The sequence below is a fragment of the Melitaea cinxia genome, chromosome Z (genome assembly GCF_905220565.1).
Source record: "Melitaea cinxia chromosome Z, ilMelCinx1.1, whole genome shotgun sequence".
NCBI lineage: Eukaryota > Metazoa > Arthropoda > Insecta > Lepidoptera > Nymphalidae > Melitaea > Melitaea cinxia.
This window is the reverse complement of record NC_059424.1, coordinates 4,877,826-4,901,026: the sequence shown is the minus strand read 5'-3', so window position 1 is coordinate 4,901,026 and position 23,201 is coordinate 4,877,826. Positions and strand designations below refer to the sequence as shown.

At 31.9% G+C, this 23,201-nt stretch overlaps 1 protein-coding gene across 1 annotated transcript in view; it reads right to left on the bottom strand.

The window, feature by feature from the left end:
• The window catches only part of LOC123668937, a 34,226-nt gene that overhangs the window by 1,154 nt on the left and 9,871 nt on the right, over positions 1-23,201 (bottom strand). Inside the window, exon 2 of the mRNA XM_045602629.1 lies at positions 207-380. Coding sequence (XP_045458585.1) covers positions 207-380 — 174 coding nt within the window. The remainder of the gene's footprint in view (positions 1-206; positions 381-23,201) is intronic.

Sequence of the window (23,201 nt, the reverse complement as noted above, 5' to 3'; positions counted from 1 at the left end):
ATCATGCTCAAATTGGCTTTATGCAGATATGTAATACATTTTAATACAATATTATATACATTATTTCGCATACAGCAGAAAATTCGCTAAGCAATTCGCAGCGTCGCAAGTAAGAATTTATAGCAGAAATACATTTAGTAATATGAAAGAAAAAAAAAAACATTGGTGCACCAATTTAATACAAATTCAGTTTCAAAAGTTATTACCTGTGCTAACTGCCACCGCAAAGTATCCACTTCCATGTTTAAAGCGTTTACCTCCGTGCCTCGCATGTCAGCATTGTGCTTGACCATCTTATCTGGGGGCTTTACAATTTCCCCATTCGGTTCTAAATTACTACTCTTCGAAAGTTGAGAACATTGCTCAATTCTTTCTGGAACCTAAAACAAAATTATATTTTATTATTGGAAAACTGTGTCACCTTACTGTATACCATGTCATTATACTATAATTTAACTCAAAACCCAGTTATAAAAAAACGCATTGAAAGATTTCTCGAGACACATTTACTATATCTTTTCTTTAATAAGTCGTCTCTATATTTAATCTGTGAATGTGTTACATTTTTTTAAAGTTAGAATGATTTTTTTAAGATTTTGACGTATTAAATGATATCATTTTGTGTCTCATTAAAACTAAATTAGTACTGGCATTGTGCATCGTGAGATACATGAATTTAGCAACTTATATAATGCTAATGTTATAAAGAAAAAATTGTTAGTTTTTGTAACACTAAACAATAAATATAATTGTTTCAAAGCTTTCACATCGTGATAACATCTAGTTTCCAGATTGTTATAGGTCACATGATAAATCATTATATTTGGATGTTTTTAATGTAAACAATAGCATTCGTATAGATTATTTAACTTTTAATAATAATAATACAGTTGCGTGTTTAAAATGACTAGTGGTCACTCAGGGGTCGAAATTCGACCATAATTAAAAAAAATTATAAAAGAAAACCAAAAAAAAAAAAATGAAAAAAAAAAACCTTTTTTAAAATGTTGATATCAATAAAAGAGTATATCATGCGTGTGTATGTCAAATACATGCTAGTGTGTGTAATATCTTTTTTTTATTGATTTAATATATTTTTATGAATAGTTTAAAAAATATATTAACACTCCTTCTATAAACTATAACCTATAAATATAAAATAATTATTTGCAATGTAGGGTAGACCGAGGCGAATCGGATCACTTTTTCTTTGAGGTTGAGCAAATCATACTAAAGTGTTATATAATATTATTTTTATTGATAAAAACGTAAGAAGTAACAATCAGCTATGAAATAAACATTTGAAAACTTAAATCATACATATATTCTCTTAATTAGCTATTAAAAACTAAAAAAAGAAAAATATCCGAATCGCCCCAATTTTCGGGGTGAATCGGATCGTACACAAAATGTAACAAAATTTTAAGTTTCTTAACACTATAGCTTTGGAATCGCTGAAAACTTAATGATGAGATCAATTTTAATTATGGGCACATAATTCACATATATATGGTCCCCTTTCCCCCCCATATCAGCACATTTTTCGTGGCACCATTCTTCGCAGGCATTGCACTGAATCCAATCCTCTGTTGGTGGATGAACGAATATTTCGGAACAGTAAATGCAGTGCCACTCTCTCTGTTTTGCAGATGGACTCTTAATTTTTATCGCAGGCTTTGCTTTATTCTTCATCTTCTTTAAAGTATTTTCTTTGCCTACAGCCTTTTCCTTATTTTCCTTGATTTTATTGTCTACCTTAAATTTCTTCTTTGTTTCTTTTTCAAGAAGAGCAGTCTTACTCTGAGGTGATGTTAAATGCAAGACCGGTTTTGAAACTTTACGAATTTTTTTAGAGGGAATTGGCGACTTTAACGGTGATGGAAGAATTTCTTTAATTATTTCTGCACAGGTGGGCTGGGCTTCGTGAGCTTGTTGCGAACTTGTGAATGGCACTATATTATCAAGTGGTTTTGTATTTGTGGCTTGGACTTGTACCATTATTTTTGACTGCACTTGTTCTACACTTGAGGATTGGTCTTGTGGCTGCACCTGTTGAAAACTCTTGGATTGGACTTGGGGCACTTGACACTTTCTCTGTTTTGTTGAGGAACTCTTAATTTTTATCCCAGGTGTTGCTTTATTCTTCATCTTTTTTCTTTCTTCATCTGCACAGGTGGAAGACTGGGCTTTGTCAGACTGTCGTGAACTTGCCGATGACACTGGATCAACTACTGGTTGTGTATCTGGGGTCTGGACTAGGGACTCTACAATGTCCGACTTTTGATCACCGATGAACTTGTGGTCAGGTATTGCATTGGCGTTTAGTGGAAATATTCCGGTCTTTTCGAAGCCTTTTGTAGCATTCCCAACAGTGGCAGCCTGATTCCAAGCTCGTTGGAAAAGTGCTCCGAAAGCGACTTTTGTGATTCCTCGATTCGGATGTGAATGTTGCCATGCTGTAGCTTGTTGGTGATAGTAGGTTTTGAGCGGTTTGAAAAACGATAAATCGAGCGGTTGCAGGGCATGTGATGTGTGTGGAGGAAGAAGTACAAGTTCAATTTCGAAAGAATCACACAAGTCTACCACTGAGTAGCTGGTGTGAGACGGGTGCCCATCCAAAATTAGAATTACTTTTCCTGGGGTCCGGTAGCGATTGAAATGTTGCAGCCACAACTTAAAAGCTTCTTCGGTGACCCAGCCCTTTTCTGTCATGGCAACTTCAGTGCCAGGTGGCATACCTAGGAGAAAATCGTCACGTTTACGCACACCTTTGAATAAAACAAATGGAGGTATGTACTGTCCTGCTGCATTCATACAGGCTAGAACGGTTACATTTTCACCTCGTTCAACAGTGGTCATGCTAACAACATCTTTAGCACCTTTTTGGGCTATAATGTTGGGTGGACGATTACTAAGCGGCATCCCTGTTTCATCAACATTGTATATACATTCAGGTCTTCCTCTTAAATTGTTGTTATCTACTATTGTTTCCAAAGTATTAAAGAATTCTGCCACTTTTTCTTTCTTCATACCATCAATCCTTGCTCTAGATAAACCCTCCGGCTTCCGAATAGTTAATTTTTTATTTCTTCGCATGAAGCGATGAAACCAGTCCTGGCCAGCCATTCCAGCGCTTCTGTTAAATTTGTGTTGTATATTTTGCTTTTCTGCGAATTCAAACGCGTACTTACGTACCGCTTTGGGTGTGATTCCAAAGCCACGACTTGCCAAGTGCAATAGCCGGTCAGCTATCTTCTGTTCTGCTTCCTCATCTAAAACTGGCTGTCCACCTCGACGTTTAATAACGCCTCTGGATAAATTAACTCTTCTTTGTAAGCTCGTGTACGGCACTTCGAAAATCTCCGCAGCCTTACGTAAGGTCAACACCTTATTCTGGACCTTATTTACAGCCTCTGTCATTTTTTCTTGAGACCACTCTCCGGCGTTAGTCTTTTTTTTGTACGTGCGAACCATCTAGAATGGAAAAAATATGAATGAATAACCTCAAACATGTAATAAATCAATTTAAAAGTGTGATCCAATTCGCCCCTGACGATATGATCCGATTAACCCCATAATCAAGACTTTTGAAATAAATATTTTAGACGTTAACCTCTAAGATCATACTTAAAAGCGAATTGGTTCTCTAATATAGACACCTTGATTAACAATATAAACCAATGTAGTTGAGTTTTAACACAAATCGTAATATGACACAAAGAAATCGTAAGTACGTACCTTAGATGAGCGCAAAAATTGCGACACGCACAAACGACCTAGTCGCTGATGAACGGCGTCGCTACTGATTCACAAGCGCGATCGAAATACTGTCTATGTCGGGAGGTGCGGGGTGAGAGGAGAGGCGCAAACCGCTGGTTGAGTGCGTTTTATGCGAATGTGATATTTGAATTATCAATAGATTTCTTATTTTGATCCGATTCGCCCTGTGATCCGATTCGCCTCGGTCTACCCTAAGTGCAAAAAATGTGTTTATTTACGACATCACATTATAAACCTCTAAAACTATCAGTGTTCCTCTACTATATTATGTATGTATTATACATATAAATCTTCCTTTGGATTTACTCTCTTTACTAAAGACAACCTAACCTCATTAAAATCCGTTGTTTTTTGCCCATACTTTTAAAGATCTAAGCGTACAGACAGCGGGAAGCACCTGTTTTATACTATGTAATGATGTGCAGCTTAATTAGTTCAAAACTATAATATAGAAATGCAAATACAACACTGTAGTAATAAAACATAAGGTTTGTTATAAATAATGCATCTCTTCTTGAGACAGACTGTCAATGTCATCTCGACGAACAATTAAAACTTGTGTACATTTTTGTCAAATGTGAACAAAAACCTCAATCAATACATCCGTGCGAAGCCATGGCGGATCACAGAATAAAAACAGTACAAGTAACTGGATCTTCGTAAGATGCTTTGTCTACAAGTAAGCAAAAACTTGGGAGCAATGGTACTAAATGGTAGTGTCATACGAGTCCCACGCTGTTGTTAGCTCAATGGCGTACTGACAACCATGGGATTATGTTCAAAAAAATATCTATCGTTAACCATGGTGCTCACGAGCAGCCGTTACTACGGTAACCGAATTAATACAGTTGATTGTATCTGTGCTATGTTGCTAACATATTATATGTAACATATCTTTACTCTCATTGCGTTTTTTTATCGATATGATTTTTTTTTTCTGAAAAAAATACACAGTACAAATAAGTAATGACATTTTTAACTGACTTTCAAAAAAGGGAGAGGTTCTCAAATCGACTGTATTTTTATTTATGTTACCTCAGAAATTTTTACTGGGTGGACAGATTTTGATGATTCTTTTTTAAATAGAAAAGTGGTTGTTATGTGGTTCATAATCGATACCCGATAAGTACTTTTTAAGTGATATCTAATCACATGTATTTACTCGACTATTTTCTCGTCGGCCTACATTGTATCATAACCTCATATGCCTCATAACTTTTTACCGTGTCTACCGATTTTAATGATTCTTGTTTTAATCAAAAACTGATCTTGTCTTGTGGTTTTGATTTACCTTTAATAACGCGTATTTACTTGCCTATTTTTTCGTCTACCCACGTTGTATTACTTGTCGATGTTATTGAAGTCGGTTTTTTTTTCTTTTGTAACGAAAACACAAACAACAATTAACACAAACACAATTACTGTGTTGATTAGTCACCAATTATTGTTGTCGTAATAGCTATCGAAATTCGTTTCGGTAAACGTTCTTATCAAAGTAGACATTCTTATCAAAGTAGTTATTTTTGAAATTATAATTTCGTCGTAAAAATATTAAAGGTTGTATACCTAAGAAAATTGTATGGTCCATTTGAACGCGTTGTAAGAACAGTATATTGAAACGTGTCATGTATTAGGTGTGTTAAATGTTTAATCATACATTCCTTTTATAATTAAAATTATGCCCAGCGTAATTATTTCTACTTAAATTGCGTGCATTATAACAAATGTTATACTATTTATCATCTTATTAATTATATAAAATTCTCGTGTTACAATGTTAGTTACCATACTCCTCCGAAACGGCTGGACCAATTTTTATGAAATTTTGTGTGCGATATGCACACAAAATTTTAGGTAAGCCTGAAAATCGGCCAACATCTATTTTTCATACTCCTATAAGTTATAAGGGGAGAGAGGATTAAGGGGGTTAATAACATATATGGCAAAACAACGTTTGCGGGGTCAGGGATAAATTGTTAATATAGTATTATTTTTTTAGATTCAATTATATATTTTGTAACTTTATAAAAACGCAAAAACAAATTATGGTTGTTTTCAAACGGCCAGATATAACGACCTTTACATAAGAAAAGTACAAAGATCTCAGAAGATTAATACACCACCGACGTAGCTCCTGTAACAATTACTCATAGAAATTATTGTACATCAGTACTCATCCCGAGATAAAAAAAGTTTAAGCTCTACGAAATCTTTTTATTGTAAATACTAATAGAGTGAAATTTATATAAAGGTTTTTCGAATGTTTATTTTATGTGTAAATGCTATTAAGTAAAACCATTAATTTTTTGCGTGATTATTTTCTATTTTTATAAAATTTATCTAATATATAAAATTCTCGTGTCGCGGTGTTTGTAGTTCTAAACTAACTCCTCCGAAACGGCTTGACCGATTCTTATGAAATTTTGTGTGCATCTGGTCTGAGAATCGAACAACATCAATTTTTCATCCCCCTAAATGTTAAGGGTAGTCCACCCCTAAATTTTTTCTTAATTTTTAGATAAATCATAAATTTTTTTATTTTATTATGATTTGGCGTTGAAATATACATACAACCCTTAATTTTCACCTTTCTACTACCAACCCCTATTTTTAAATAGCGTTTAGCGGCAAGACAACGTTTGCCGAGCCAGAAACTTTTATCTGTTGGATATCCATACGAAGACTAAATATCAAGGTTTTTATAAAACTATGTTCTGTCCGTAAGGAGGAACTACACTACTTAGCTGTCTTATACATAGTAGTAGATGTATTGAGTCTTTGATTAATGATAAAAAAACACTAATTAAAATAGAAAATATTATGAAATATTTAAGTTTTATTACACTACTTATACACATTTGACACGAAATACATACATGAGCCAATCTTGTTAATTCTTTATGAGATTTTAAACTGTTATTTCATCTCATTAACTCAACTGTTTTACGTACTTAATTTTGTAATTAACTTTTTTATTATGTAAGCTTTATAGAAATTTAACGTCTTTGGATTTTTGATTTGCTTAAATACAATAAAATATCGTCTATCAAGAATAAACATTGCTAAACTCTTAAATCGTCGCTAAAGTTAGTAGGTAAAATTAAAGTAGGACAGCACAGCAGCCAACATCCGCGCTAACAGTGGACAACAATCAAACGCCCAGCACCATTCAAATTATACACAACAAAATAAGTGTTATGGAATGTCGCTTACACATGATACAAATACAATCACAATTTTTTTATTGTAAATTTAAAAATAAAGTGCCCCGTGAATGAAATATATGCACTCACGTGACAATATTTAATAAAAGCAGACGACTTAAAATATTTGATGAATATTTTTCGCAATAATTATAACAAATCCGACTTTCTAATGTATTCACTCTTTCTGACACATTTATTTTCCATCCCATACGATGACCCATTAAACTGTTTATACAGATATTAATTACATAGTATCCAATTGCGAGGTGTTCGGTTCCATTTCTCAGATGTCAGACGCATCAGCACGGAACCACGCACCAAGGCTAGCTAAGGTAAACCTAACATATAATTCAACAAGCTGGCCTATGTTTTAACTGTAAACCGTAATCGATCTTAGCAGGCTAATATTCGGTTACAATTATGTCGGTCAATGATAAATTTAAGTATAGGTAATGTTCGATTTGAGTGAGATTGTGTAAATAATATTTTTTTATGTAACTTACTTTCATTATGCGACGCATCGATCCCGGCATGCATGAGTATATAAATAATAAAAGTATTTTATTTATTTACCAGCGCGTGTAGATATTTGCATGCACTCTGTGATTCTATTACATTTTCAGTCTGAGGTGCAAAACTGCGAATACAATCATGGCACAATGGGAGATCATTCTACTCTACTAATTCAATGGTGTCGTAATTACGCCATAACACAGCAAAATGACGTCATAATAACACCATTGAATATTTTGTAGCAGACTGTTAGGCCCGATCCACATTACAGTGCTGATCTCAGTTCCTGCTCGATCCGGTCTCGATGCTATCAAAACCGATTAATCAAACGACAGAATAAAGAACCTATTTTGAAACATTTTAAAAAGAAGTTGTAGGCGATTTTTGTCATTTGTATGTCGAAGGGGCGTTTGTTCGTTTGAATTTGTCGGTAAGCGTGAGGCAAGCCCGTAACGCGGCGGTGCGTGACGAACGCATCCGCTGCGGGCCCTCGGAAGCTATGGCGATGGCGCCCTACCCTCGTCCTGACAAGTGTATAACTAGTCACGCGAAACAACGGATATAATGCACAATTTTAAAATGAACTTGTTTTTACTGCAGTCGTGACATGGACGACTGATTTGTTGTTAATTAATTTTTTAGGTGCTCACTTATGTCACGATCACGATGTTATGAAAATACAATACTTTCAAACTATTACGGTTTATTGGATTCAAATATATATGTTATATAATGTTATGATTTCTTTTTAATTTCGTATACTTATTATACCAGTTAAATAAAATTTGGCAAAAGAGATTTTTGATTTATGAAACAATACAGAGAAAGTATGTGTAACAGTATATATTTTTAGTATTACGTCTATTATGTATCTCACATATCGATAGTTAAGTATGTATTTAGATCAGTATCTCCTTCTCCAAATATTTTGCATAGAATTAGAAATTTAAACTATCAAATATCTTATGAATCAGGGTCTTTACGTTTTATCTTTCAATCTTTTATGTAACTCGCCAAATAAATATTTATAAATTTAAAACCTATTCACGTCTTTATAGATGTATTCAAATTGATATGGTATTGTTTTTTTTTTCCTGCTTATTGTGTCAGAAAAACAAACTGTTCTAGAAAATAAGTATTATATATAATTTTATTATATTAATTTTATTATATATAATATTATTATATTTATTAAAAAAAAAAACATGAATAGTTATTTAATTTTTTACACCTTGAGAAAAATACAATACATGTTACAATATAACATTTTTTTAGAAATAAACTTTTCAAAAAAATTATTAAATTTTACTAATTATTTTAACTTTTATTTATTATTTATTATACGCCATTTCAAAAACAAAAAAAATTCCTTATTAATACTAAGATTTCTTGTGTACTTGTGTAATACAATGAAACGTACCCTCTAGTTGATTCCAAAATTAAATTCACTGTTTTCCAACGTGAACGTATCTATTTACAAAACAATTCGAATGCAGTTCACTGCTTGATTATTCACGTGTATTTACGTAACATTTTAGGAAGTCTATACGCGAAACAACAATAGATGAACATATTGTAGGTGACGATAAAGCCGCTAATAGATTATTAATAGTAATTAAAAATTAAATTATAAGTGCACTATATTATACATACGTTATATACATTATCCATATACTTGATATTTGGCTGTCCTTACAGTTGTTTGACTAGAACAAGATGACTTGATAGTAGGTTGATTATTCATTTGTTTGTTTAAACGCAGCTAATTTTTGTGTGCTAATTTCTGAGCGTTTTTGTTAGTGTTGATGACTCCCCGACACCGACTCAGGAGTACTTCCTACGTCCTAATGGTACGTGGAGTGTAAGGCGTTCATTTTATTTGCGTTATATTCTGTCGAATGCTGTAACATAATTCATAGAAAATACTACTACTGTCTATTCATATTTTTGAGTTTGTCTACAAGAAGTTGGAAGCCATTAATCCAAATGAATGTAGTTTATACGAAAAATTGACCCATAAAAGATGTTTTTCGTAACATATTATGTTGGATAATAATAGTGATGTCTGCAGTTGTCTTTGTAAGTCGTCACGTCTCCAGTTCGTGTCGGTACTTTATGTACTTATATTAGATCCGGTGCCCGATTCGTATTTATGAGGCGTCGCGGGCATTACGGCGACCGACGGAACTACATGTTGCCTGTGTATGTTTGTGTGACTTTATAATGATATTTGACAGAACTTAAATTTCCGTATATAACTATTTAAAAAAAATCAATCCAGGTTTGGAATTAATCTTTTCTTTTTAAATAGAAGTCCGTCATTGAAGTAAAATTCTATTAACGATGTTTTATATATAAAAGTAACCCAGCGGAAACCTACTTTAAGTTGCAAAATGGAAAGTACGACAAAAAACGTTCCCGCAAAAATAGCTTTTTTTCGACAATTGTGTATTCTTTGAAATGAAAAGACCGTTGATTCAATGAAGCGTTTTATGCCAAGAAACAGCTATTTCAAGTGTGATTAAAATACGTCTAAACTCTTCCTTTTAAAAATAAATACACTATATATAAAAATAAATTTATTATAACGAAACTTAATTGCAACAACAAATAATGCAATATCATCCAAACAAGTAAATTACTTATACAAAGCATGTTAGTGAAACATGTCCACACGTAAAGAATACAGAAACACACAGAAAACGTTTGATGTACCATCACTATAAGAAAACGAGCTAGAATTAAGACATTAAAACTTTAACGAGAAATCGAGAGTTGACATTTTTGCTCTACCCACTCTTTTTTTATTTTATTTTCGTTTTATACATTAAAAAAAAAATGATCACATTAACTTGTTACGCAAATAGACTAGAGTTTAAATATATATAAATTTATATGATTTATTTATTTATTGTATTTTAGTTGCATGTGTATATATGTATGTATGTTTGTAGACATTTATATATGTATTTTGATTAAACTTTATTACTATTACGCAAGCCCGTTACACGGCTAGCTTTTTTCTGTTGGGTAATCTGGAAGAGATCGCTATTTAGTGATAAAATCGCCCATTGCACTATGTATCTAGAATTAAGGTTTGCTATGTTATACTATCTTTAGTTGCAATAAAGTGGTTTATTATTATTATTATAGACTAGTAATAATAATAATAATGAATAATAATTAATAAGAACAAATAAACTATTGTAAAAATAAATGACTGATTAGAAAATTATATAATCTGGATATTTTTAATTAATTGTTTGATCGCAAACGAAAAAAAAAACGAAATTCGTAAAAAGTAATTCGCGTTATCAAAGATTACTTGAAAAACATCTATCAGATTTCGATAAAATTAAAATGAGACCACATGGCAAACACCAGCTTTTGAATAAAACAAGAATCATCAAAATATGTACACCCAGTGAAATAATACAATGTAAATAAAAATTAAAAAACAAAAATAGATACAGAAAATTCCTAACTAAATTTCAAAAATCGAAATCGTAGTATAATGAATGTAAAATTATTTTTTTATTGAGGAAATAAAAAACGCTTAATTATTATTATTATTATTATACAACGTAGGTTGACGAAAAAATTGTCAGGTAAATAGGCATTATTGGATATAGCTCGAAAAGTACTTATCAGATCGCAATCATATTTAAATGAGACCACATAATACGGCAGCACCTTTCCATACAAAAAATCTTCGAAACCGATCTATACCTAGTCAAAATTTCTAAGGTAACATATGTACATTATATATATATATATATATATATGTGTGTGTGTGTGTGTAATCGAATTGAGAACCTACTCCTTTTTTGGAAGTCGGTAAAAATATTTTTTACATATCATAAGGTAACATATGTACATTATATATATATATATATATGTTTGTGTGTGTAATCGAATTGAGAACCTACTCCTTTTTTGGAAGTCGGTAAAAATATTTTTTACATATCATAAGGTAACATATGTACATTATATATATATATATATATATATATATGTTTGTGTGTGTAATCGAATTGAGAACCTACTCCTTTTTTGGAAGTCGGTAAAAATATTTTTTACATATCATATATTAAATTTAATAAAATATAGTCTATTGCTTCTCAACATAATTATACGAAATACACAAGTTTTATTTGTTGCCATTCTATTTGCCTAGCTCGAATAAAGACCGGAATTAAATTTTAATAACGACATACACATAAAAGAACAAACTCGAATACAACTTCCGTAACCCATATAACAGTGTGTTACGAAATAATATCCGACTTAAATATATATACATATCAATTAATTACTCGTATAATTTAATATATCTTTAGAAATCTTCATATTTAACTATATATATATATATTTACTAGCGACCCGCCCCGGCTTCACACGGTTGCAATGCTGATACTAAATATAAAATAAATATAATAAATAAATAATTATATATTTTTTTTAATGATGGATTGAAAAACCATCCTATCGATAAAAAAAAAAACATTAGATACGCACTTTACCATGTATTTGACACACACGCATATATACTGTTTTATTTATTGTACAAACTTATAATTGCAATTAATTAGGGTCGAATTTCGACCACTGGTCGACCACGAATCACGAATCTCATTTACATTTCATTTAAAATAAATAACCATTTAATCTAACACCGGATCGCATACAAACGCAACAGTATCGGTTAAACACAAGTGGCTAAACACAATTTTATTATTCCCTAGGCAGATAGCAGCGAGTTGTTCACTACGGTCGGGTGGGTAAGGCATACATTTACTTAAATTGTCGGGATCCGGGCAGCATGAGTCACAAGTGTTTTTACTTATAAGGTACGTTAAAATTACACAACACATCGTTTGCCAACTGTAACGGTAGAATTAGGCAGATGAACTTTATGACTTGCTAAAACGATGCCTGTGTGGATTTTCTCATCCAAATAATCGTACAACAGTACACAGATTTAATGGGTATGTTTTAGATTATTATAATTATTGCCAAAATTATGAGACGTCAAACCAAGATGTGAGTAATTTAAAACTTCTTTAGCTCCATCTCTCTCTCTCAACTTTTCCGTTCGCCTCGCCCGATCACACTTTCGTAACGCCCTTATCACACATTTACCAGCTTACTCCCCAACTCAAGAGTTCGTAAAGAATTTTACTTCGAAAATTCTTTTATATACTTACTTGTAAATCATTAATTTATAAATAAGTATAAATAAACATATATAAATTAGGTACAAAGTAAATAATTATAAATTATTTATTTATTTATAAATTGATAATTGAACACATTATATAAACAACTATTTGTCATTAAAAACGATTCCCTACATTTCTACTAGAACAACACAGTCGGTACATAATGTACTACTTAAATTAATAAATTAATGGTTTAGCTAGGTTATTTAAATAAAATGTTTGTTGATGTACATACATTTGTGTTTTTTAACTTGCATTTGTAGCTGAAAAATACCAGAATATTCTTATGTGAATTCTATAACTACTCAGCAGAACCAATTACTGTTGTTGAAATAAATCTTCTTTTTCTAGAAATAAATACTTACTATTTCCACTGATGTACTAGAATATTACACAATTATAGATAATCTGTTACAGACCTTTGTCAACATCCAGTGTAATTAACCCTTAACTATTGGTCGCCCAGTGGTCGAATTCGACCATAGTTAAACATTTAAATTTAAAAAAATAATGAAAATAAAGAACTTTCTTTTAAATTTTTAAATTTGACTATAGACTTTGACAGTCAACTAAAGAGTATAATATGCGTGCGTGCATGCATGCGTGCGTGTGTGCATGCGTGTGTGCGTGCGTGCGTGTGTGTGTGTGTGTGTGTGTGTGTGTGTGTGTGTGTGTGCGTGTGCTTGTGCGTGTGCGTGTGCGTGTGCGTGTGCGTGTGTGTGTGTGTGTGTGTGTGTGCGTGTGTGTGTGCTTATCGATTTAACACATTTTTATGTATTTTTTTTATACACAGTTCAGTATCAAATAACACTGTAAATTCCGAACTGAAGTCAAAAAATCCTGATCGAATGGTGTAGACAGGCAAATACTTATGGTTTTTATAATAATATTGCAGATAAGGTGTTTACAAGCTGAAACCGAAAATCTAAAGAAAAAAAAACAACAGTTACATCCATCTATTTTTTTTCTACAAACTTTAATTACTAGTTCACTTCATAAAAACTTCAGTCAATGAACTTAGCACAAAATCTCCTAAATCGAAATGAAAGCGTGTTTAGTCATTAAAGCGATAGCGCGAATAAATGATAAGTTGCTTTTAGCGTGCATTTTTTTTTATATTATCAAGCATATGCATGTATATGACTTATTCGAAATTAAATTAATTTAAATAAATTAATTCCTTTTTCTTTTGTATTAAATTTAAAAATATAATATAAATATATAAGTATGTTGTTATCTGCTACATACTCGTAATATAATTTTATATCTTTGTATATTATAAATATCATTATTTGATTATCGAATAAAACATTTGAAAATAAAACTAATAATTAAATTAAATAAGAAGTGTACCTTGTAATAAGTTTCTTAACTGATATTACATACATTAACCTACTTTTAACAAAAAGCTATTAAAAACATGTTACTTCAAAACAGTGGCACAAGAATAACTGAATGGTATTATTAAGAGGCTAGCGGAATTATTATAGTAACATACTTATTGTAAAAATAATAAATATTAGCTTTGGCTCGCCCGCGGCTTCACCGGCGTGAATTACACCATTTTGGGTGTTTCGTTTTTTACATTAAAATAAAGCCTATATCATCAGTCAGTGATGGTGTAGCGTTTTCATGGTGAAAGAATTTTTTTAAGCGGTTGTGAAATTATGGGCTTGTCTATAATCTATAATATATATAAAAGCGAAAGGTCACTCACTCATCACGAAATCTCCGAAACTATAACACGTACAAACTTGAAATTTGGCAGGTAGGCTCCTTATAAGACGTAGGCATCCGCTAAGAACGGATTTTACGAAACTCGACCCCTAAGGGGGTAAAACGGGGGTTGCAAGTTTGTATGAAAGTCCTATGTTTTTGAAGTAAAAGACTTGAAATTTAAAATGTATGCTGTATAGATGACGAGAAGACGTCCAAATAATGTATCTTTAGAAATCAACCCCCTTTTGGGGTTAAAACGGGGGATGGTAGGTTGACTCACTGATCACGAAATCTCCGAAACTATAATACCTACAAACTTGAAATTTGGCAGGTAGGCTCCTTATAGGACGTAGACATCCGCTAAGAACGGATTTTACGAAACTCGACCCCTAAGGGGGTAAAACGGGGGTTGCAAGTTTGTATGAAAGTCCTATGTTTTTGAAGTAAGAGACTTGAAATTTAAAATGTACGCTCTTTAGATGGTGAGAAGGTGTCGAAATAATGTATTTTTAGTAATCAACTCCTTTTTGGGGTTAAAACGGGGGATGGTAGGTTGACTCACTGATCACGAAATCTCCGAAACTATAATACCTACAAACTTGAAATTTGGCAGATAGGCTCCTTATAGGACGTAGACATCCGCTAAGAACGGATTTTACGAAACTCGACCCCAAAGAGGGTAAAACGGGGGTTGCAAGTTTGTATGAACGTCCTATGTTTTTGAAGTAAGAGACTTGAAATTTAAAATGTACGCTCTTTAGATGGTGAGAAGGTGTCGAAATAATGTATTTTTAGAAATCAACTCCTTTTTGGGGTTAAAATGGGGGATGGTAGGTTGACTCGGTCATCACAAAATCTCCGAAACTATAACAGCTATAAACTTGAAATTTGGTAGATAGGCTCCTTATAGGACGTCGACATCCGCTAAGAACGAATTTTATGAAACTCGACCCCTAAGGGGGTAAAACGGGGGTTGCAAGTTTGTATGAAAGTCCTATGTTTTTGAAGTAAGAAACTTGAAATTTAAAATGTATGCTCTATAGATGGCGAGAAGGTATCTAAATAATGTATCTTTAGAAATCAACCCCTTTTGGGGTTAAAACGGGGGATGGTAGGTTGACTCACTGATCACGAAATCTCCGAAACTATAATACCTACAAACTTGAAATTTGGAAGGTAAGTTCCTTATAGGGCGTAGATATCCGCTAAGAACGGATTTTACGAAACTCGATCCTTAAGGGGGTAAAACGGGGGTTGGAAGTTTGTATGAAAGTCCGATTTTTTTTAAAGTAAGAGACTTGAAATTTAAAATGTACGCTCTTTAGATGATTGAGAAGGTATCTAAATAATGTATCTTTAGAAATCAACTCCCATTTGGGGTTAAAACGGGGGATGGTAGGTTGACTCACTCATCACGAAATCTCCGAAACTATAACAGCCACAAACTTGAAGTTTGGCTGGTAGGTTCCTTATAGAGCGTAAACATCCGCTAAGAATGTATTTAACAAAACTCGACCCCCAAGGGAATAAAACGGGGGTTGGAAGTTTGTATGAAAATCCTATATTTTTGAAGTAAGAGGCTTGAAGTTTAAAATGTATGCTCTATAGATGGTGAGGAGTTGTCTAAATAATGCATAGCAATGTATATATATATAAAAAAGAAAGGTCACTGACTCAGTCATCGCGAGAACTCAAAAATCGCTGGATGGTCCCATCCATCCAGGATGGACAAAGATGGAATTTGGCAGGGAGGTAGATTATAGTGACTAGACGTTCGCTAAGAACGGATTTTGCGATATTCCACAGCTAAGGGGGTGTAATTGGGGTTGATAGTTTGTATGAAACATTTACAACAGCTATAAGTTCGCCTGATAGGTTTTTTATACCGCAGCCTGAAAATAAAACTAAAAATGAGGTGTATAGAGAGGTTTTATAAATATAACTATTAAATTTTACTAAATTGTGGCTTTTAAAAAGTTACCCAGTGTGATAAGCATTTCAAGTGACTGAAATAAAAAAATAATTGCGTTAAACATCTTAATAGTAATGCATATCTTATAACCATGCGAGCGTAGTCGCGGGCAACATTTAGTGTATTTTATAACAAAGTCCCCAAAAGTGTATGTGATCGATTCCCTCAAAATCTATTGAACGGATTTTCATGCGGTTTCACCAATGGAGAGAGAGCTTCAAGAGCTTCCTCTTGAGTTTACGGAACGGCTAAGCCGATTTCGATAATAGTTTCACTGGAAGTTTGCTGGGAAAACTTTGTGACACACTGATATCAACGCGGGCGAAGCCGCGGGCACAGCTAGTATATTATATAAAGCTTTTCTAGGTAAAATGTATTTAAACGAAAAACATCTGACAATATTTATAACGTTTTTTTTCCTGTTTTTCGATTGGTTATAACAATTTATCATAACAAAAATATTTTTGCATTTAATGGTACCTACACCAAAAAATTTAAAATGAATTATAATTCAACTTTGTTCAATGGTTATATACGAGTATATACTAGCTGACCTCGCAAACGTTGTTTTTAAACCTCCCCCCCCCCCATAACTTAGGGGGTATGAAAAATTGATGTTGGCCGATTCTCAGATCTATCCGCAGCACATAAAATCTCATAAAAATCGGTCCACCCGTTACGGAGGAGTATTGTAGTTAACATTGTGACACGAGAATTTTATATATAAGATCATATTGTATTGTCAAAATTATATGCGGAGCAGGTATAAACGCAGCAGAGTTTTACTATTTACATGATGATACATAACGCGCGCTGTTTAACTCGTGTTGATCCTTGTGGTTGCTATCCCACTTCTATAATAGTGCAAGGTAGCTCTTGGAAATTCTTTGTAAGCCTACCTCAATAAACACGAAAATAAGTTTTCAAATCAGATTAACAAATCTTAACAATAAAGCGTTCAAACATACAATCGAATGTTTATTTCATACTAGCTGACCCGGCGAACTTCGTATCGCCTAACACAAACTTTATCGTATGGTATTAAAGTTCAAATTGACTTTTAAGTATTATCACAAATCTTTTGTATGGGAGTATAGAAAAGTGTTGTTTTTAGACTTTTTCAGGAAATTAAATTTTTTTTTTTTTGAATTTTTCTCTCCGTAAGAACCATCCTCGTACTTCAAGGAATATTTTAAAAAAAGAATTAGCAAAATCGGTCCAACCGTTCTCGAGTTTTGCGCTTAGCAACACATTCAGCGACTCATTTTTATATTATAGATTAAATATTAATAATAATAGATATAAATAGGTACATCGATTTGTGAAAAGATTTATTTTTGTAAGTACATCAAAGTAAGATGAAAATAAATCTTACTACATTTCTTTTTTTTATCCTTTCATCAAGGATTACGGTAAACCGGGATGTCTGGCGCGAACTGGGGAGGCCTATGTCCAGCAGTGAACTGCAATAGGCTGAATTGACTAACTAAATGACCTTTAATCATAATACTATAAAAGAAAACGTATTCTATATACAAATGAATGCCTTAAATGCTATGTGAATATAGTCGTCCTCCCACACCGCAACGGTACCATTCACCATTGTTTCGGTACCTACACGAATAACTGCGTTACAATTATTGAAATGTCGGACACCAATCCGAGTACGAAATAAAATCGGCGGTATTTTATTAAAAAGCGATAAACAATAGAAAAAGCGGTTCGTATCATTTATGTTTCACGATATTATTATTATTAACATTGCTTTCTGAGTAGGGTTGATGGGCACAGTTGATGGGTTATCCCTTTGATAAGTCAATGAAGCTTCGTTAATCTTTCTTAAACGACACGGACATAAGAATATTACTTTTTACCCAAAAACAAGCCGAAATGCGAATTTCTGTTTTGATTTTAGAATTATATTTTTTTAAACAATTATATTTTTTTTAAATAGAATATTTTAGTTTTTAAATATTACGATAATCGTTTCTAAGAAGTAGATTCCAGGCGCGTGTCGGAGGTTAAACATGCTTTTTTTAACCGACATAAAAAGGAGGAGGTTTTCAACTCGATTTTACATTTTTTATGGAATTTTATTTTAATATGGAATATTCTTACTAGGTGGACCGATTTCGATGACGCTTGTCACGTGGTCCATTTAAATTTAATTGAGATCCGACAACTAGGTATTTTTTCAGTTATCTCTTATAATGCGTATTTCCTTGACAATTTTTTCGTCAACCGTCGTAGTGTAATTATATATCATATATACGCTAAGGTTGAGATGTTTGCCCCCTTTTTAGAAATAACCTCACAATTACTCCACATAAATAATATAATATCATTTTATAGACGGTAGCTTGCTCTACCGGCATCAACTGCTAGATTTAGCAGCTAGCTAGCTAGCTTTTGTTTTTTGTAAATAAATAAATTATTAAAATTGCATAAGGGCTTTAATTTTGGAACAAAGTCAACATGATTGACGGTCGGTAAATTTTTTTGTTCAACTTCAAATCGACTCACGATAAATACTTTTTTGTAATTTTGTAGTGGTAATTATTATACTTATTTAGTGCGACTTAATTGCACGGGTATAGCTAGTATTATATTATAAGTACCTCGTAACTTTTTTACTGGGTGTACTGATTTCGATGATTCTTTTTTTAATCGATAGCTAGTGCCTGTCACATGGTCCCATTCAAAGTCGTTTGAGATCTGAGGAGTATTTTTTAAGTGACAATTTTTTTTTCGTCTAACTGCGTTCTATTGGTTTATGTAATTGAAGTGGGTTTTTTTTTTCGTTTTCGAGCAAACACAATTATATAACTAAACACTTATAGTTAGCTCTTGATCCGTTATAATCTATTATAATTTAAATGATTCAAATGACAAGAAAAAAAAATTATCCCGGAAGATTTTAATGAAACGACAAAAGAGAAACTAATTTTATAATATATTATGTAAAGAAATATGAAAAGAACTCAAAATCTATTATTACTAAGAAATGATACTTTCTATATTAATTTAAACACATAAAAGGAAAAAGAAATCACGACATCCTAAATTCCGGTTTATGTTAAATGTTATACATTATAAATTTATATCGTTTTTTTGTTACTTTCTAATATAAAAGGTAGTCAATTATTATGTACACATATTTCGCATGGGTATTTGTTTTTAAGCTACATAAAAATACGAGTTATTGTTATATCACGCTCCTAAATATTAAAATATTTAATTAAATCTAAATTATTAGTATTATGCACATTTATTACTCGTCTATTAACCTATGGTACACGTTAAAAGTGAATAAAAGAAAAATGTAATTATACAGTCTAAATAGGTCATCAGCGGTCTTACTAACTGATACTCACTGATAGTGATGTTTTATTTTTTTAATTCCAATTTTATCTTATTGCAGTATGCAAGAGATCTTGCCCTCTAGGTTCTTAAATAAATGTTCTAAATTATTCTATAAAAATGGTAATATCCTCTGCAATATTTTTCATTAATTAGTTTTATATTACTTTATATAGACTTCATCGAAAAATGGACTATCCTACACAAATATTTTTTTATTGCACTTCATTAATATTCTTGAGATTGGCACATTATTATCATTATTATGTTATTTATGTATACTTTTTATCCTGAATTAATATAATTCAAAGTCATAAATAAAATATGACGTAATCGTTCGCTATAAACAAAGAACATGAATGTAAATTAAGCAACAATTCAAATATAATCAAATTAAGTTATTTGTAATATTGTATAACATTTTCTTAACCAATCTACTGTGGCATTTCTTGATCCAAATATCTCAACAATAACATTAGCGTACAATTTATTGTTGCATAATGCGATAATTAATAGACAGAGTCGAAAATTTTCCATTAACCGAAAACCTATAAGATGTGCATGTGGTCTTGAGGTCATATAGTTTTGTAATTTATAATTGTAATAATCGTCTTTATTTTGTTGATAGTAATGTTACAAATTTATTGATTTTATTGTAACGTTAGAGTGTAGAACTAAGGAGGTGTTCCTCTTCGCACATTTTTCTTTATCTTTGTCACTAAGTTTAAGAAGAAAATATTTTACAAGAGTTTGTTTGTTAATTATGACATATTTCTCTGTAGATTAATTTGCCGGAATAAGTTTGCCAAAAAGTTGCGTGCAGCCAAAAATCACCATATCACAATATGTAATATATCAAAGTATAATAAAGGCATCAAAAATGAAAGAAATAATTTTATACGCAGACGTAGAAGTTGTCCTATAAGACATACAGATATTGTATTATTGTATGAAAATACCTATCTACATTATCATTGTAAAGCGTAGGCATGTATTAAATTTATTTTTAACACAAAACAAAATTTAATTTTAGCGCCACTGACACGTTTACTTTACATATATATTGAGTTAAACAACCTATTGAGTACATGGGACCTTGTATAGTAAATTCTGAACACAGGTAGCTGATAATGTTAGGTATTGTTTGGGTACGGAAACACGTAAGTTCCGCCCGCACCTCCAGTGCTAAAATTTAAGGCAAACTTCTCATTGTTAAATAAAATTCTCCTTTTACCTTAATTGTTTGTAAAAGTTTAGTTATGAGCGGTAATAAATACTTTTCTTATATTATGGTCATTAATCCTAATCAATAAACGATATATATGTCTAACACTTAAAAACAATCTTAAGAACTATCTGCTTTCCATAATCAGTACAGATGTAGAGAGGATGATGTATGTATGAGTGTATATTTATGTATGTTTATGTATGTTTGTGTATGTATATGAAGTGTATGTATTTTATGTTTTTTTTTTAAATCTTATATTCCTGCACTACTTTGCCCCACGTTCACAATATCTCTCACTACCATGGGTTAACTCGAAGAAATATCTTTTAAAGATAAGTTCGCCCTTGCCAACTTCCTATATTATAATGACTATTGCAAAATTACTTAGTGCAATAAAGAATATATATATGTACTTTAGTTCGTTACGTAGATTTCTTGAGAAGAAGGATCCAAATATTTAAAAACCTTTTCAATGAACAGATAATAACAATACTGTACAAGCATACCTGTCTACGTATTCGCATTCGGCCTGTAACATCCCATTGCTAAGCCTCTTTCTCTATAAGAAGAAGCCTATGCCATACTGACTATAGACCTATCTACAATGTCTTATATGTTTTGGTAGTAAGGTAAGTGATACACTTCCTAATATAAATATCATTAAAATGAAGTAATAATTAATCTAAGTCCAAAATCATAACGTTCCTATATCTAAGTGAATGCACGAAATAACATTATTAAAAGCATTTAGCAGTTAGTGTAAAAAAGATAAAATATTTATACATTGTTGTCAAAACTTTTTTGTAAAATAAAAAGATAAATCATTGACAGGATATAATTTTGTTTAGCAATCTTTTTTAACAACAATCAAACTTTGTTATAGTGATCTTTTTTAACAACAATTTCAATATATATCTCCTTGTAAGCTCAATCGATCAATTTCGTTCGAGACATCCGGCTCCAAATAAGATTGGAATTTTTTCACTATAATATTTCTTTTACTTTACAGCAGCAAGAGCAAAAAGATAAAAACAGCATTGAATTTACAACTCTCACAACTGTGACTCGATAAATGATCCAACGAATGTCGTATAAAATGTCACTGATGATTAAATGATAAAAATATATAAAGTTTATTACCTATATAAAAATATTATATTAAAATTTTTGTTTAGTATATGTAACGAACTCAAATTTCTAAGAATAAGAAACATAATTACTACGTTTGTGTTGTGTAGTTGTGGTAATAATACCTCCACGCCACGGATTACAGGAATAGACCAGTAACAGTAACCATAAATAAAAAGACGTGTATCAAAACTAAAAAAATAAAAACTAAAATGGTACAAAACAGCAAAAGAATATCGAGTTTATATTTATGTATATCAAACTTTAAAAAAGAAACAGTGTAATTATATCAATTTATGTCGTTCTCAATAAAGCAACAAAAAAAAACTAAAATGTTTTTATTATACAAATGTAGCAGTTCACAAAAAACGAAAAAGACATCGCTTCATGCTCAAAAGTCGCTGTGATCCGGTTACGATGAGAAAAAAAACGCATTATTTTCAATTAATTGCACTCCGAGTAAGTCTATCTTGTTACCAGTTTTGGTAAGGTTGCCGAGTACAGGTCAAGATGAACAACAGCCTTAGTAATCGAAAACTAGCTCTAGACTCATCCATAAGGTAAGACATGGTCCTGATTCCAAGGTAAGAATGGTACGACACTATTAAATGACGAGTTATTTATTTTCATTCAGACAATTAATTCCACTCTAAACATGGCTTAAAGATACCCTCGTATAAAGCAGTCCTTGGAACTGCTGAGGCAGGCCAAAAGTTTTGGTTTTAGTTAAATTCTTCGCTGAAGTCAATTAGATATATTTTTTATCAATCACGATTTTGGAATTTAATAGGTCAAACACATCTTAATCTCTAGGTCAAAATGCATGAACGTGTCAAGAAAATAGGAGATACACTGACACAATGACAAACTGCTTCCTATGTTTTCTAGTGATTGTCCCTTATTTGCGAACATTTGACGTCATTTTAAGCATTCACCACTACGGGGCACGTAACGGCAATAGAATTCGCCAAAAGCAAAATAAGTTAATCTAAATTATCTCTGATTTCCTGCGGAGCGATTTACCGTGATAAACAAAACGTATGGTTCTTTACTTATTTTTACAGTGTCCCGTT